Source organism: Anabas testudineus, chromosome 18, assembly GCF_900324465.2.
Source record: "Anabas testudineus chromosome 18, fAnaTes1.2, whole genome shotgun sequence".
NCBI lineage: Eukaryota > Metazoa > Chordata > Actinopteri > Anabantiformes > Anabantidae > Anabas > Anabas testudineus.
The window spans coordinates 2,430,656-2,447,028 of NC_046627.1; the positions used below are offsets into that span (position 1 = coordinate 2,430,656).

The following is a 16,373-nucleotide window of genomic DNA, read 5'->3' on the forward strand; positions in this document are numbered from 1 at the left end:
CTGTGTCTGTCTCTGTCCAACATGCCCACACTTCACCAACACAGAGGGAGGAGTCGAGGAAACACCTGAGACTCACCTGTACCATATAACAGACCTTCTCTGTCTCTGTGTCTGTGTCTGTGTCTGTGTCTGTGTCTGTGTCTGTGTCTGTGTCTGTCTCTGTCTCTGTGTCTGTGTCTGTCTCTGTGTCTGTGTCTGTCTCTGTCTCTGTCTCTGTCTCTGTCTCTGTCTCTGTGTCTGTCTCTGTGTCTGTCTCTGTCTCTGTCTCTGTGTCTGTCTCTGTCCAACATGCCCACACTTCACCCACACAGAGGGAGGAGTCGAGGAAACACCTGAAACTCACCTGTACCATGTAACAGACCTTCTATAACTCTGTGGTACCATCAGCCATCCTGTCTGGTGTGGTCTGCTGGAGCAGAGGACGAAGCTGGACAAGGTCATCAAGACGTCCAGCTGGGTCCTGGGCTGCAACATCTCTAAATGTGACATTATGTAAACACAATTTATACCACTGCTATTTATTAATATCACTTTACTGTTCATAGTCACCCTCATATCAACTGTAGACTGTACGTACATATTCATGTTTTATATTATTATTTTAACTCTTTACATTCACTCATCGTGTTTTAGTTTATCTAATTTGTACTGGGACAGTTTAGTCTTTAATTTAATGCTCCTTGGTCAGATCGGATTTTTTGGATTTTCAAACTGTACGTCTGCTCTTGTAACAAGGCAGTTTCTTCACTGTGGACTAAAAGTTTGTAAAAGTTTATTTATAAGTTTATTCTACTGATACGTTATATTTTTCAGTTTTTCTTCAAACTCTTATAAAGGTGATAATTATAAATCTTTAACGTTGCTGAATGTGACGTCCTCTTTTCCAGTTTAAACATCACTTGCTGCAGTAACAAAATTAACAATAACATCATTTTCAACATTAAATTAATGAAGATTCAGTGGTTAAAAACTGAGAAGTGAAACATTTCTATTAATAATAATTCATACATGTCTAATAAAATGTCTTCATAATCAACTGTACAAGACACATTTCTTAAAAACATCACCACCAGACTTAATACTAGGTGTTCTCTAGTACTGGTGCCAGGCATTGCAATACTGTGTATACTGCAGTACTGTGTATACTGCTATACTGTATATACTGCTATACTGTATATACTGCAGTACAGGAACCTTCCTGTGACTCTGTCATCAGAAATAAAACTTCAATAAAGAAAGAAATTGTGAGTATTTGATTAATAAATAAAATGAACCGACTATTGTTCAGTGTTCTGTTGCAAATTAAACTTTCATCATAGTTTTATTGGGTTAATTCTTTCTGGGCTTTGGATGAAAGAATATTTGTGACACTGACCAGAACCAAAGTGTTGTTTATTGAATTGTGTTTGGAGAACAGTCAGTAACACTGTGAGTGAGTTTGTGTAAATATTGAACACAAGAAACACATTTATTGACATTGTTTGTGTTTAATCAGCACAAATATGCTCAAATCTATGTGACAACATGCTAATTAGATTCTCTTTACGTCTGTTTCTATCTATATTTCAGACAAACATGCAGAACCAAACTCAGCTTAGGCATGTTTTTTATGAACGACAGGAAACACGATGACCACAGAGCAGTTTGTGTCTCATTCAGGTTTCACCACAGGGAACAAAACAATGGACGAAGAGGGAGGGCTCTTTGTTTGACAGTGCAGAGTGACATCATGTCCCTCCATCACAGGGAGGACAGGACTCTGCAGGATCACTGATCCACCTCAACACAGAGACAAACTACAGCATTTCATCCATTTCCACACAGACTCATCAACACTAACTCCACAGTCTGATCTTACCAGAGACAGTGATGTTGATGATGCTACTGGTTGATCCCTCTCTGGACTCACACCAGTAAACTCCACTGTCTAGTGGGTTGATGTAGCTGATGTTACAGGAAGACCCAGCTGGTTTTCCCCATCCATCTCCACACTGAGTCATCTGTCGTCTGGTTGTGTTCCTCCTCAGTGTCCATCCAGCAGAGCTGTCGTCCTCCTCACAGCTCAGAGACACAGATTCTCCTAAACACTCACAGTCAGACGAACTATAAGAAAGCATGTCAAAGTCTCAGTTTAGTCTAAACATTCAACAGTGTGTTTATTTTTTATTTTATTTAATTATATTACACTTATTTAACTTTGTTGTGTAGCACAGCAGTGAATTCACAACTAAGGAGAAATGTAAATGACCAAAACGTGACCTTCTATGAGTCCTGATCTAAATCACATTGACAATCACATCCAAAATACACATAAATGGGTGCAGAGGTCTCATTGAGAGTTACAGATATTGCTTTCTGCCATTGAGCAACCTCAAGAGTTTGTACAACAAGTTTACACTGATTCAGACCAAGTTAATATTATTTATCGCTGCCTGCTTTCCTCGTTTGAGAGGTCGCTCTGATGGCAGCATGTCCTCTCGGACTTGTCTCACAAATTCAGTGCTTTTTGTTATATCAACCTCTCGTTATGAGTTATACACAACACAGCAGAAGGTAAAAGATCAGAGATTTAAACAAACACAGAGATTCTGTACTTACAGAGCAGAAACTGTAGACACATTCCCTCCATCGTCCTGATCTGTGATCTGTACTTTAAGACTTTAGTGACACCAAGTAAAACCCGCCTTCTTCCTCTGTGTGTGTGAGAGAGGGTTTTGTTCTGAATTGTTTTGATGTTTAAATGCACAATACCACTGTGTACTTCTGCACTCTCTACTAAGATTTATGAATATACAAAATAAAAAATGCATTGAAATGCATGAACTTTCAAAAAAAAGGAAACATAACCTAAAAAATGTTGAAAATGTGTTGATTTTAAATAATAGTAAACTATTTAGATGAATTGAGTGTTTATGGAAAGATACTAACGCCACCTGGTGACGGATGATGATATTGTGGCTAATGGGATAGAGAATGTATTTACAGGAAGACTGTTCTCATTCCTGTAGTTTCTTACTGTTTTCCCACGTTCTTCCTTGATCTTTATGTCTGTTTCATGAGTGTCATTATGTTCCTAAAGTGGATGGATGTCTTTACAGAGACTTAGTTGCCAACTGGTTGCAAACACACTTCTATGACAAACCAAACCCATTTGGAATCTGATCAGCTGACCTGGTAGTCTGTCAGTGTTATTGTCCACTTCTGTGTCAGATTTATCTATATGAGCCACTGTGTATTCAGGTAAAACCAGAGTCAAAAGACATGGTTGTTCTTATTTATGTTCAATCTAAAACCACTGAGTCCTCACACAGCTGTGCAAACAATGTGTGTTTGTGATGAAATAAAATTAATTAAAATTTAAGACATCTAAGTGATGCTGATCGATCATCAGCTGCTGGTTTTATTCTGTGGATCCAGTTCATTTATAGCAAGAAAGCAACGACTTCCTCATAAACATGTAACGGAAACTAGAAAAAAGATATGTTTAATTATACTATGTTCATTGATGTTTTTATGCTATTAAAAGGATTTTTATTAGTGGAACTACACAGAACACAATCCAGTTCTGATCAGCTGGAAAACACAAAATAAAATGGCTGCAAAACAGTTTCAACAGTTTCTGCATGACCGTTTCCACTGTGTTATAAAGTCTTCTTCTCTTTGGTCTTTTCCCATCAGGGGTCGACACAGCGAATCATCCTTTTCCACCTAAATCTATCATGAACATCTTCTACCCTAACACTAGCCAACCTCATGTCCTCTGTTATAACATCCATATATCTCCTCTTTGGTCGTCCTCTTGCCCTCCTGCCTGGCAGCTCCATCTCCAGCATCCTTCTACCAATATACTCACTATCCCTCCTCTGAACATGTCCAAACCACCTCAGTCTGGCCTCTCTGACTTTGTCGCTAACACAGACAACATGAGCCGTCCCTCTGATGTACTCGTTCCTTATTCTGTCTAACCTGGTCACTCCTAAGGAGAACCTCAACATCTTCATCTCTGCTACCTCCATCTCAGCCTCTTGTCTCTTTCTCACTGCTACCGTCTCTAACCCATAGATCAGAGCTGGTCTCACCACTGTCTTGTACACCTTTCCTTTGAGTCTTGCTGACACTCTTTTGTCACACAACACTCCTGACACTTTCCTCCACCCGCTCCAACCTGCCTGCACTCGCCTCTTCACCTCTTTTCCACACTCTCCATCACACTGAACTGTTGACCCCAAGTACTTAAACTCCTGTACCTTCTTCACCTCAGCCCCCTGTAACCTAACATTTCTACCTTGATCCCTCTCGTTCAGACACATGTATTCTGTCTTACTACGACTGACCTTCATGCCTCTTCTTTCCAGAGCAAACCTCCACCTCTCCAGCTGTTCCTCCACCTGCTCTCTACTCTCACTGCAAATCACAATGTCATCCGCAAACATCATTGTCCAGGGAGATTCCTGTCTGACCTCATCTGTCAGCCTGTCCATCAGCATAGCAAACAAGAAGGGACTCAAAGCTGATCCTTGGTGTAGTCCCACCTCCACCTTGAACTCCTCTGTCTGACCTACAGCACATCTCACCACCGTCATACTTCTCTCATACATGTCCTGAACTACTCTGACGTACTTCTCTGCCACTCCCGACAACCTCATACAGTACCACAGCTCCTCCCTCGGCACCCTGTCATACGCCTTCTCTAAATCTACAAAGACACAATGCAGCTCCTTCTGACCATCTCTGTACTTTTCCATCAACATTCTCAAAGCAAAAACAGCATCAGTGGTGCTCTTACGGGGCATGAAACCATACTGCTGCTCACAAATCTCCACCTTCTTCCTAAGCCTGGCTTCCACTACTCTTTCCCACAGCTTCATTGTGTGGCTCATCAACTTTATTCCTCTATAGTTGCTGCAGTTCTGCGTGTCACCCTTGTTCTTAAAGATCGGAACCAGAACACTTCTCCTCCATTCCTCAGGCATCTTCTCACTCTCTAGAATCCTATTGAACAAACTAGTTAAAAACTCCACTGCTGTCTCTCCTAAGCACTTCCACACCTCCACAGGTACGTCATCAGGACCAACAGCCTTTCCACTCTTCATCCTTTTCAGAGCCTTCCTCACCTCATCCATTACATTACATTACAGTCATTTAGCAGACGCTTTTATCCAAAGCGACTTACAAGTCATTACAAGTTACAAGGGTAGGCAGGGCAGCGTGAGGAGGTCTTGCCTAAGGACCCCTACTGGAGGTAGCCATAGCTGGGATTTGAACCCCAGTCTCCCACATGGGAGGCGGTGATGTTACCACTACACTAACCAGCCGCCTTTCCAATCTCTGCTATTTCCTGCTCCACAACATCCACATCTTCCTCCCTTCTTTCCCTGTCATTTTCCTCATTCATCAGCTCCTCAAAATACTCCTTCCATCTTTTCTGCACACTCTCCTGGGTTGTTAGCACCTTTCCATCTCTGTCCTTAATCACCCTTACCTGTTGTACATCCTTCCCATCTCTATCTCTCTGTCTGGCTAGCCTGTACAAGTCCTTCTCTCCTTCCTTTGTGTCTAACCTGTCATACAGCTCATCGTAAGCTTTCTGTTTGGCCTTTGCCACCTCCCTGTTCACTCTACGCTGCGCTTCCTTGTACTCCTGTCTACTTTCCTCAGTCCTTTCTACATCCCACTTCCTTCTAGCTAACCTCTTCCTCTGGATGCATTCCTGTACTTCCTCATTCCACCACCAAGTGTCTTTACCTTCTTTCCTCTTTCCAGATGTGTTATAAAGTACCAATGGATAAACAACAGTACTGACTTGCATTAATTTTGAGACCTGAAACCTACCGACTCTAATCAAATGAGAAACAGAGCATAATTAGCTCATCTTCTTTCATTTTTAGAAAGCATGTTTTTATTTAAAATCTTATTTAATACAGTTAGCTTCAAATATATTTAGGTAGTGACAGAGTTTTTATAGTTATTCCTCTGTACACCACCACATTGGATCAAAGATGAAAGAAAAAACAAGATCTGATCGAAGTTTGGACTTTTCGCTTTATTTTAGAATACTTTTTAAAAACATGCCATTTAGCAGTTGTACACATTAAAAGTGGACTACCTTCATTTTGTGGTGACATAGTGACTCAGTTATAAATATAACTAGAATTCTAAATATTTTAATGAAAATCATTTGCTGTCAATGACGTTTGAAGTCTAGAACCCATGGAAATCAACAAATTTTGAGTTTCATCCCCGTAGATTTGTTGCCAGGCCTTCACTATGGTCTTCTTCAGTTGCTGATTGTTTGTCTTTCTGCCTTCACTCATGTCTAGTTAGTAACTGAACGCTGTCTCCACCATGTTTGACACATGATGTCTTCTGCATTGAATCATGATCTGTTTATTTATATTTCCTTCAGTGTATATTTCCTGTTCTTGTGGTCCTCCAGGCCTTTTGCTGGCCTTGCTTTGCCTTTTCCTTTCTTTTTACAAACTGTTGATTTGGCCACACCCAAGGTTTTTGCTGTCTCTCATAGATTTATGTTGTTTTTCTCCTTCACTTGCATTGAGATCTGGACATTTTATAGGTAGTTAGAGACAAACAGCTGACAAATGATAACTGAACTCTTAATATCAACTCCAGACCTTTTATCTGCTTCATTTGTCTAACAGGATCACACCTGGTCTATGAACTTTTTGTCAGTTACCTTTGAGCATATCAAGAAATTCTACTTAAAATGGCCTTTGACATCATAAAGTAATGAGGGCTATGCTAATTATCTAATCATATTAATTAAGCTCACCCTTAAATAATTAGTTTGATTCTTTATGAACAAAATGAAAAAGAAAGTTCATTCATCTGCACTGTGTATATAACATATCTGCATTTTTAGGTGTTTTTGGAAGCAGGTGTTTAGTTCAGTGGTAAGATCACTGCTTCTATGTGGGAGAATAGGAATGGTCACATTAGACCAGCTCTGTTTAGGATGAGTTTATAAACTAAACTAAAGCTTTTTCCTCTTGGCTCAGTTTCTTTTTACACTGAGAAAAAATCCAAGTGAACTGAAATGTGTCACGTCAAATCACGCGAGGTCGTTCTCCTGCTTATTGGTCTGATGAGTCTGCTGCAAGAAGAGAAAAGGTAAAAACAGGAAGAAGGTTTGGTTTGGTGTAGGAGGACCGCACCAGAGTTCACTAAGTGATTCGGATCGAGACCAGCTCACTTTGATTGGTTGTTTTGGTGCGAACTCGAGTGTGATTACTGTGACAGAACAAGACAAAACGAACTGCACCAAGAGGGAAAACGAACTAAACGAAGTAAATCCTGCAGGTGTGAAAGCACCTGAGTCACAGAAGACCTTTGTCAGCATGAGAACAGGGTGGAGACGCTGAAAACTCTGTTCCTCAGATTTAGAAACTAACATCTCTACAAACACAAATGGCTGCAGTAACTCCCTTGTTGTTGGTTTTGACTTTGTCTTCTCTGTTGTCGGCTTCTCAAGGTGAGTAACTGATAAACTGTCCACAATCTCTGATTTAAACCCAACTGTAATGTTTCATTCGTACCTGACCCCCCGCAGTAATTCCTGTCTTTATCTGTATCTGTGAAGATTATTATGTTCAGTTCTTAACCAGAATCTGCTTGTTACTTCGCATGGGAATGAGTTATAATAATGCTGACTGTGCTGTGTGATCGTGTGAGATATAAGACGTAGTATAGTAATTAAAGTGTGAATGCAGAGATTAAATGACGGTGAGAGAAGAAGGCAGAAACTGCCTTCTTTGCAGGACTGAAGCAGATGTTTGCAGCCAGTAATTACTGTTTACTGGAAGGTTCCTTTGCCAGTAGTTACTGTTACTTTGAAATTCAAGAGGTTTCAGTCAACACATTAATTTTAATAAAAATATGTTCTGCTTATCATAAACTAATCAGATCTGATTTAGACAGTTAAATACAACATTTTAAAACAAGATAATAATTATTACTCTTAAGATGTTTCATTTATAACATTTATCGTTACAGGGATCTAACCTTAACTCAAAGGAGAAGTTGTTAGAAAATATCACAATTCTAAGAATCTTCTCTAAATGTCATCACTAGATCCATTTTAAGGCTTAAGAAGGTTTACTTACTTCTTTGATTGTATAATGAGAAAAGACCAATGACACATTAGAGGTAAACCCAATAAAAATTGTCTTAGTAAGCTGTTGATCCATCACATACCACGAGAAAGGCTTCACTGTGTTTTGACCTTCACCATATTCTTTGATGTCCACTAAGAAAAGCAATATATTTGGAAAATAACATCTCTACTATCTGACACCATTAAATAATTATTATTATATAAATAATGAATCTCTAGAATTACAATATATCAGTTAATAATACATTTACACTAACAATATTTCCACTAATTTAAAATAATTACCCAAATGTACTCCAATAGGTGATGTCCACACTGCCAGAAGAGAGGAAGTTAATAGTTGTTTAACTTGATGCTAGGTAATATACTAGCACAATACTAAAGATCCATGAGCAACCTAAGTGTACGATGTTTGGCTGAATAACTGCCTTTTAAAAAATTAAAACGTTTCCAGACCGGTATACTTTTGGGGGCTGATACTATCCCAGGACGCATTGAACAACAGGCAGTAGAGAGACTGAGTCAAGATCAGAACCATTAAAAGTTTTGTCCTAAGGCCACTAATTAATTAATTAATTATAATTTCAAATTGATTACAAATTAATTATAGCTAAAGTTTAAATATGTGTACTTTACAGTATGTAGGCAGATTATAAAAATTCTCATTTTGTAAATGTGAAGAAATTGACGTCCATCTGGGAAATCACCATTTCTATCAAATAAAATATATCTGATATTTAAATGATGCCAATTAAATTAAATTCAATTCAGTTTTATTTGTATTGCGCTAAATCACGAGAAAAGTAATCAGAGTTGAAGCTGCTTCCTGGTTGTTGATGTGACAGTGAAACATCACAGATCAGATGTTGGTGTTGATGAGACTTTGTAGAAAACAGCTGGTATGAGTGATGGGATCAAAGTGCAGTAGATAATGTCTGACAGGAGTTTGAAGAGGAAATGGATTCTGTTGTGTTCTTCACTCATCATCTACCTGACACCTGCTGACTCTCATCTGCTTTTTCTACAGGTCCCAGTAGAGAACACACTGGAGTGATAGTCGGTGTGTCACTTACTGTTGTTGCTCTTGTTGTTGCTGCTATTGTTGGTTTTGTGCTGTATAGAAAAGGTCACAGAGGACAGGATTCATACTTACTGACCTTTTGCTTTAAAATGGTGGCGGACGCAGCGGCTTGGAGCTTTTGGATATACAGCGGTGTTTTTGTATTTTTTGGGGTGTTAACTTTACTTTCTCAGGCACTAAGTCAACTTTTACACTACGGAAGAGTCAAACTGCTTAAAATCTGTAATCATTGTCAGGATTATACTCTCGGAAACCTAAATTCTATCCCACCGGAGATTCTGCGCAATGATCATCATCCCACCTGTGAGGTGTCGCGAGCGGCATAGAGAAAGGAAGGAGAAACTGGGTAAGAGAGCCAGTGTGCAGGCAACAGGCTAATCCCCACAGGCCAACGCTTCCCACAACAAGATGGACGAAATAAGATTAAGGATTACTTCAGCAGTGGTGGACAGTGCTGTCCCTGATGCAGCTATCGAACTAGCGGGCTGCTCATTGAACAGCCGACTCCGGAAAGAACAAAGGTGGAGGAATGTGTATGTATGTTAATAGTACCTGATGTACTTCTGCGGACATTGTTAGGACACATTGTTTCTCTGACATTGAATACATTACTTTAAAAGGCAGACCCTTTTACAAACTGGGAGAGTTCTCTGCTATTGGACCACCATGGGCTAATGCTAAGCTAGCCTTAGAGGAGCTGCATGAAGCTATGAACAGCCAGCTGAATGCATGTCCAGAGGGAGCTGTGATTGCAGACAATCACCCCAGCAGAGTGGAAACTCAGACAGCACCACCACCCACAGAGGAGCTGGTACTCGTCCTTGAATGTCACCAAGTCAGATTCACTCTAAGAAGGATTGATTTCAACAAAGAAGTCCCAGCAGCAGGTTGTAGTCCCAAAAGGCCTCAAATCCACAACCATTGTTCCTGTACCCACAAAACAAACAGTAAGGTGTCGGAATGACAATCGACCAATTGCTCTGACACCCATTTTTTATGAAGAGCTTTGAGAGCTTTTGTCGTTTCTCACATCAAGGCCAACAAGGCCTCTTCCGCATCTTCCTTTGCACTTAAATAAAAAAACAAAAAAACGTTTCTACTCTCTTGTTCTCACATCTCTTGAAACAGAAACACTTTTTCGATAGCACTTTGCTTTGATGTTGTTTCTTCTTGACTTAGATTTTGTTTGCTTGCCTTCTACCTACTTGTAAATCGCATTGGATAAAAGCGTCTGATAAACGACTAAATGTAAATGTAAATGTAAATGTAAATGTAAACCTCCCCAATAATCTGGACAGTCACCATTTTGCTTACAGACCAACAGAGAATGCAATCTCTGAGCGATCTCAGTTGCACTCCACACAACCCATATTTTAGGATGTTATTTGTAGATTTTAGCTCTGCATGTAATACAGTAGTACCCTGCAAACTGGTGAACAAGCTGAGCAACCTGGGACTAACCATCACAATCTATTCATGGATCCTGAACTTTCTCACTAACAGATCACAGAATGTCAGGGTGGACAAACACACATCATCCATTCTCATCCTGAATACAGGAGCACCGCAGGGCTGTGTCCTCAGTCCAGTCCTTTTCACCCTATACATATGACTGCAAACCCATCCACCCCTCTAACACCATAGTGAAGTTTGCAGATGACACCACATTAGTGGGACTAATCTGAGAATGACGAGACAGCCTATAGAGAGGAGGCTCAACATCTGGTTGAGTGGTGTGTAGACACCAAATGGTGAAGAGGGCTAACAATGTTCCTGGGTTTGTACATAACAAAGGATTTTACATAGGATTTTACACCATTAACACTTCCCACACCTACACCAACAGATTGAGGAACAGCTTTTCCCCAGAGCTGTAGCAACTGCTCATTGTATAAACTGTTATAGTTATTGTATTTTATTGCAATTATCTTGCTTGTGTGTTTTTCCTTGGGTTACATTTTTTTATTGCTGCTAGTCTCTGAAAGTTGCCAAACAAATTTCTCTACTTACACAGCAGACGGTGTAGAGACGTTCCCTCCATTCCCCTGCACAGTTATTGGTGATCAGCTTGTTGAGTCTTCTGTTGCTGACAGTAAATCCCGCCTTCTTCCTCTGTGTATGTGAGTGTGTGGTTATCAGCTCTTTGTCATGAAACACTGTCCTGCATCACGCTGCTCTGTCTTCTACCTCTGTTAACAGTGTCTCTCTTTCTCTGGTCTTAAAGATTCTTTCTATGATACCAGTGTTACAGATGTCTGACGGTGACTGAGCTGGATTATTAATGGAACCTTGTTTTGATGAGACGCTGTGACGACCCTCTCTGGAAAGATCTTTCTCTCTGCAGGAGATTTAGTTGGAGATTATTTTCAGAAACAAGGAACTGAACAACTATGAATTCTCATTTCTTACTCGAAATACTAGAAACTGAACGTGGATTAATCTACTGCTGAAAACAGTTTAGAGAAAAGAGGGAAAAACAATAGAAGTCACTGAACAAACACAGACCTGAACAAACACAGACCTCGACTGTTTCTGATCAATGACGACTGAAAATCAGATTTTTATTTAATGACGACTCAAATATTTTATCTTCATTGAAGAAGAAGAACACATTGATCACAATGAACCAGTTCAGAAGTGATGCTCTGTGGTGACATCATCATAGTCATCATCCAATCCCTGTTCAGTCTGGGTGGGTGAGGTCATCACCATGGAAACAGGCAGGTGATTTTCTACAGTCAGAAAATGTTAAAAAGAAAAAGTAGAAAATTTATCAAGAGACACTGAGATTGATTGATTGATTGATTGATTGATTGATTGATTGATTGATTGATTGATTGATTGATTGATTGATTGATTAGTGTTTGTGAGGTCAGTGACTGATTCAGAGTGTTACCTGTGGGTCTGTGTCGATATAAAGACACCATGAGGAGAGTGGAGATGAAGTACGGACAGAACACCACCAGGTGGAGGACCAGTCTGAACACAAGCTGGAGGGAGGTGGAGGCAGGAGGTGGAGATGAAGAAGGGATCAGTTTTGTCAGTTCTGAAGCAGGGGGTGTGGTGGTGTAAGTGGTTGTGATTGTGGGTGTAGTTGTAGTTTTCCCTGTAGAGAGAATCCACCTGTTCAGGTGAATGTGTTGATGTAATAAATGTTGAACTCAGAGTTTTCCTCCTGACCTGTGACGGAGATCCAGCTGGGTGGAGACTCTCCATGGCTGCTGTTACACTTGTAGAGGCCTTCATCAGACTTGGTAACATGGTGGATGGTCATGTGACCTGTAGGCTCAGTCCTGATGAGGGAGCCATCTTTATAGAAATCAGCTGGGAGCTTGGAGGGAGGGCTCTTTGTTTGACAGTGCAGAGTGACATCATGTCCCTCCATCACAGGGAGGACAGGACTCTGCAGGATCACTGATCCACCTCAACACAGAGACAAACTACAGCATTTCATCCATTTCCACACAGACTCATCAACACTAACTCCACAGTCTGATCTTACCAGAGACAGTGATGTTGATGATGCTACTGGTTGATCCCTCTCTGGACTCACACCAGTAAACTCCACTGTCCCATGGGAGGATGTAGTTGATGTTACACAGAGAACCATTTCGTTCTCCCCACCCATCTCCACACTGTTTTTTGGTTGTGTTCCTCCTCAGTGTCCATCCAGCAGAGCTGTCGTCCTCCTCACAGCTCAGAGACACAAACTCATATTTAAAAAGCTGAGATCTTCTGGGACTCACAGTCAGATGAACTGTTGAGGATTTTAGTGCATTTTAAAAATCAACAATACAAACTAACAACAAATGTTTATGTCTGTTGTCACAAGTCAGTGAAAGATGACTGTCGTATTTCACTAAACTATGAACAAAATGTTCTTCTCTTTTCTTCTGACTGTTTCAGATACATCACCTCCTCCTTCAGACAGATGTGGACAGATGTTTATCCCTTTATTAAAAAAATCATTGTGTATTTAATTATCTTTGTGTAATGTTAAAATTAGTTTGATGATCGGAATCATTTAAATAAAGCAAATGTGGGAAAAAAAGAACGTCACAGAGGAAGTATTTATACTAATACTCCTTCTTCAGAAACTGGATTCTCATTTAACAGCTGTAGATGATCAGATGAGAAGTTTACTGACCTTGGTTAGTTGTGCAGAACAGTAGTGAGGTCACGACTACATGAACACAAAGACAAATAGTGACGTTGGATTTCAGGATACAGGATAATATCAGGCTGCAAGCTGAAGCTCAGTAGAAGCTGAGTGAAGCATCAGGACAATGATCCTAATCATCAGAGTAAATCTACTGCAGAATGACTTCTTCCTGTGTTTCACATGTTGTTCTGTAGACTTCTCTTTGCTGCGTGTTGTCATGATGCTGAACTCTGTCATTTTATTCTAAATCTCATTTCATTTTAGCTACTTTTATCTTTTAATTCAGTCAGTTTGCACTGAATCTCAACACCACTTCTCTAAACTCAGCTATATATATAGAAATTATACAGATTGTACTTACAGAGCAGACACTGCAGAGCTGCTTGATCCATTGTATGACTTTACAAAACATCTACACTGAGTTTGGTTGCAGCAGTTCCCACTTCCTTCCTCATTGTAGCTAACTAGTCAGTGTGTTTCCTCTCCAGCAGATGGCAGAATAGAGCTTATTTAGTTTGTATTAACACACACATGCCTCCAGTAGCTCCTGTGATAGACTGCTGACCTGTCCAGGGTGTACCCCACCAATCACCCAATGGCAGCTGGAATTGGCTCCAGCACAGTTTTACTTACTGATAATTAGATAATAAGATAATAAATGTACTTACAGCATCCAACAAACATAAAGACATTGACCATAAACACTGAAGTAAATCTACTACAGAATGGCTTCTCAGACAGAGTCCAGACCTCAACCCACTAGAGATGCTGTGGAGTCACATGAAGAGAGACATTCACACCAAACCTCCTCAGAATATGGCTGATCTGAAGCAGTTCTGTAGGAACCAATGGTCCACAGTTCCTCTTGGATATGGTGCAGGTCATCTACGGCAGTCTGTTAGTGTGTACGGCTGTGGACTGATCCACTGCTCAGTCACAGAGTCACAGCAGATCTTGGAAATAGGTCTCTGGAAGAAGAACGTTCAAGTCTTCACAGTGTGATGATGTCAGGAGCCAGAATGAAACCAGCAACACAACATTTTACACTTTCACTCTTTCTGTTGTTGCTATTGTAAAACCTGCATAAGGTTTGTGGGGCTGCAGCTGGTGAAGGAGCAGTGGACAGTTTCTGTGAGTCTCTGCTTCCTGCCTCGTATGGACCTTGGGTTCAGTGACTCAGATTCAGTAACATGCTACTGTTACATGTTACTGCAGAGATAATATGCTGCCATCTGCTGGCTGTTTCCAGTCTGCTCCGTCTGATCCTCTGACACTGATTCAGTAGGAATTGGCCGTGAAGTGAAACCACAAAATACTGGAAAACTCCCAAAGGGGTGTCTGTGGGTGGAGAAGTCCAGGACGGATGGTTTGATTCCTGGTTGGTCCTGGATCACAGAGGTTGTAGATTTGTTAAGTTGAATCCTTCAGACACTGTTCAAGTCAAGGTTCTTTGAACTAGTTTGATGCTTTTGATTCCAGCTCTGATCAAACCTGCATCAACGTGTTCAACAGGTCAGAGAAGTTCCAAACATAAACCCTGCTCCTCATCAACATTACTGATAAAGACAGAGTCAGAAATCAAAGATGAAGTCAAACTTTATTGACAAATGAAGTTTGACATATTTATGTAGAGTACAGCAAATGAAAAGCACCAGTAAATAAAAGAAGCTGCACACAACAAACAACAGTTTACAATAGTAAATGCAGATATAGAATTTAGTGCGTTGGTAGTAGAAGAAGCTACTTAGTTAGTTAGTTAGTATGAATCCTGTCCTCTGTGACCTTTTCTATACAACAAAAAAACAACTAAACTAGCAACAACAAGAGCAACAACAGTAAGTGACACAGCAACTATCAGTCCAGTGTGTTCTCTACTGGGACCTGTAGAAAAAACAGATGAGAAGCAGCAGTGAGTCAGCAGGTGTCAGGTAGGTGATGAGTGAAGAACACAACAGAATCCATTTCCTCTTCAAACTCCTGTCAGACATTATCTACTGCACTTTGATCCCATCACTCATACCAGCTGTTTTCTACAAAGTCTCATCAACACCAACATCTGATCTGTGATGTTTCACTCTCACATCAACAACCAGGAAGCAGCTTCAACTCTGATCCACACACACACACACACACACACACACACACACACACACACACACACACACACACACACACACACTAACTCACCTGGTTCAACTCTCAGGTTGATGGTGTTGATGGGGTCACTGTCTAAAATAGATCTCTTCCTGTGGTTTGTTCTTCTCTGGACGACACGACACTCATACGTTCCAGTGTCATTGAACGTCACATTCCTCAGAATCAAAGACACGTCTCCATCCTTCTTCTCTCTGTCCTTCAGCTCCACTCGGTTCTTAAATGATTCATGTTGGTTGTCTGGATCCGACCTACTGCCCCTCTGTAAAAAGACATATTCTGTCTCCAGGTCAGTTCTGCTCCACTCCACAACTATAATACTGATGTTACTGTGAACTCCACATGGCAGAGTGACTGTGTCTCCAGGTTCAGCTGTGAGGTTTATCTGGTCTGAAGGAGAAAAAGAGGAGAGAGGTTCAAGATTAGTCAAACCAACACTTCTCTATGTTTGATCACAACACCCTGTTCTAACCTGTTGAATTGTATAAATGTGAATGTGGAAGCAGTGAAGGGACAGGAGGTCATGAACAAAAAGCTTCAGCACATTATTCTCATCATGATAGGGATCCAGTCCTCTGAACTACAGCCTCTTATCTGAGGATCACCAAACTACACTGATCACGGACTTCACTGACGTGTTAAACAAGCAGCGTGTTGGATCATAAAACACATGGATGTTGGTTTGAATCATCATTTCAAATAACAAGCTGTTGTATGAAACTGGGTTATTATTAATGGAGGTAACTGACTGTGGTCCACACTCTGACAGTACTGCAGCTTAACTCTGAACATTAGAGTTCAGGGAACAACTGAACATCTACTAACAGTTCTGATCTCCCTCTTCA

At 40.5% G+C, this 16,373-nt stretch overlaps 1 protein-coding gene and 1 long non-coding RNA gene across 2 annotated transcripts; both read right to left on the reverse strand.

The window, feature by feature from the left end:
* Positions 1-254: 254 nt before the first annotated feature.
* Positions 255-2,685, reverse strand: LOC117153071. Its single transcript, XR_004463495.1, has 3 exons — positions 2,599-2,685; positions 1,859-2,103; positions 255-476 (listed from the first exon to the last, which is right to left on the reverse strand). It is a non-coding gene; the product is annotated as an uncharacterized LOC117153071 (long non-coding RNA).
* Positions 2,686-11,644: 8,959 nt separating this feature from the next.
* Positions 11,645-14,624, reverse strand: LOC113168686. Its single transcript, XM_033326739.1, has 6 exons — positions 13,736-14,624; positions 13,360-13,395; positions 12,722-12,969; positions 12,422-12,462; positions 12,109-12,335; positions 11,645-11,944 (listed from the first exon to the last, which is right to left on the reverse strand). The coding sequence occupies exons 1-6, from the start codon at positions 13,764-13,766 to the stop codon at positions 11,844-11,846; spliced, it is 684 nt and encodes a 227-aa protein (XP_033182630.1). The 5' UTR covers positions 13,767-14,624; the 3' UTR covers positions 11,645-11,843.
* Positions 14,625-16,373: the final 1,749 nt, after the last annotated feature.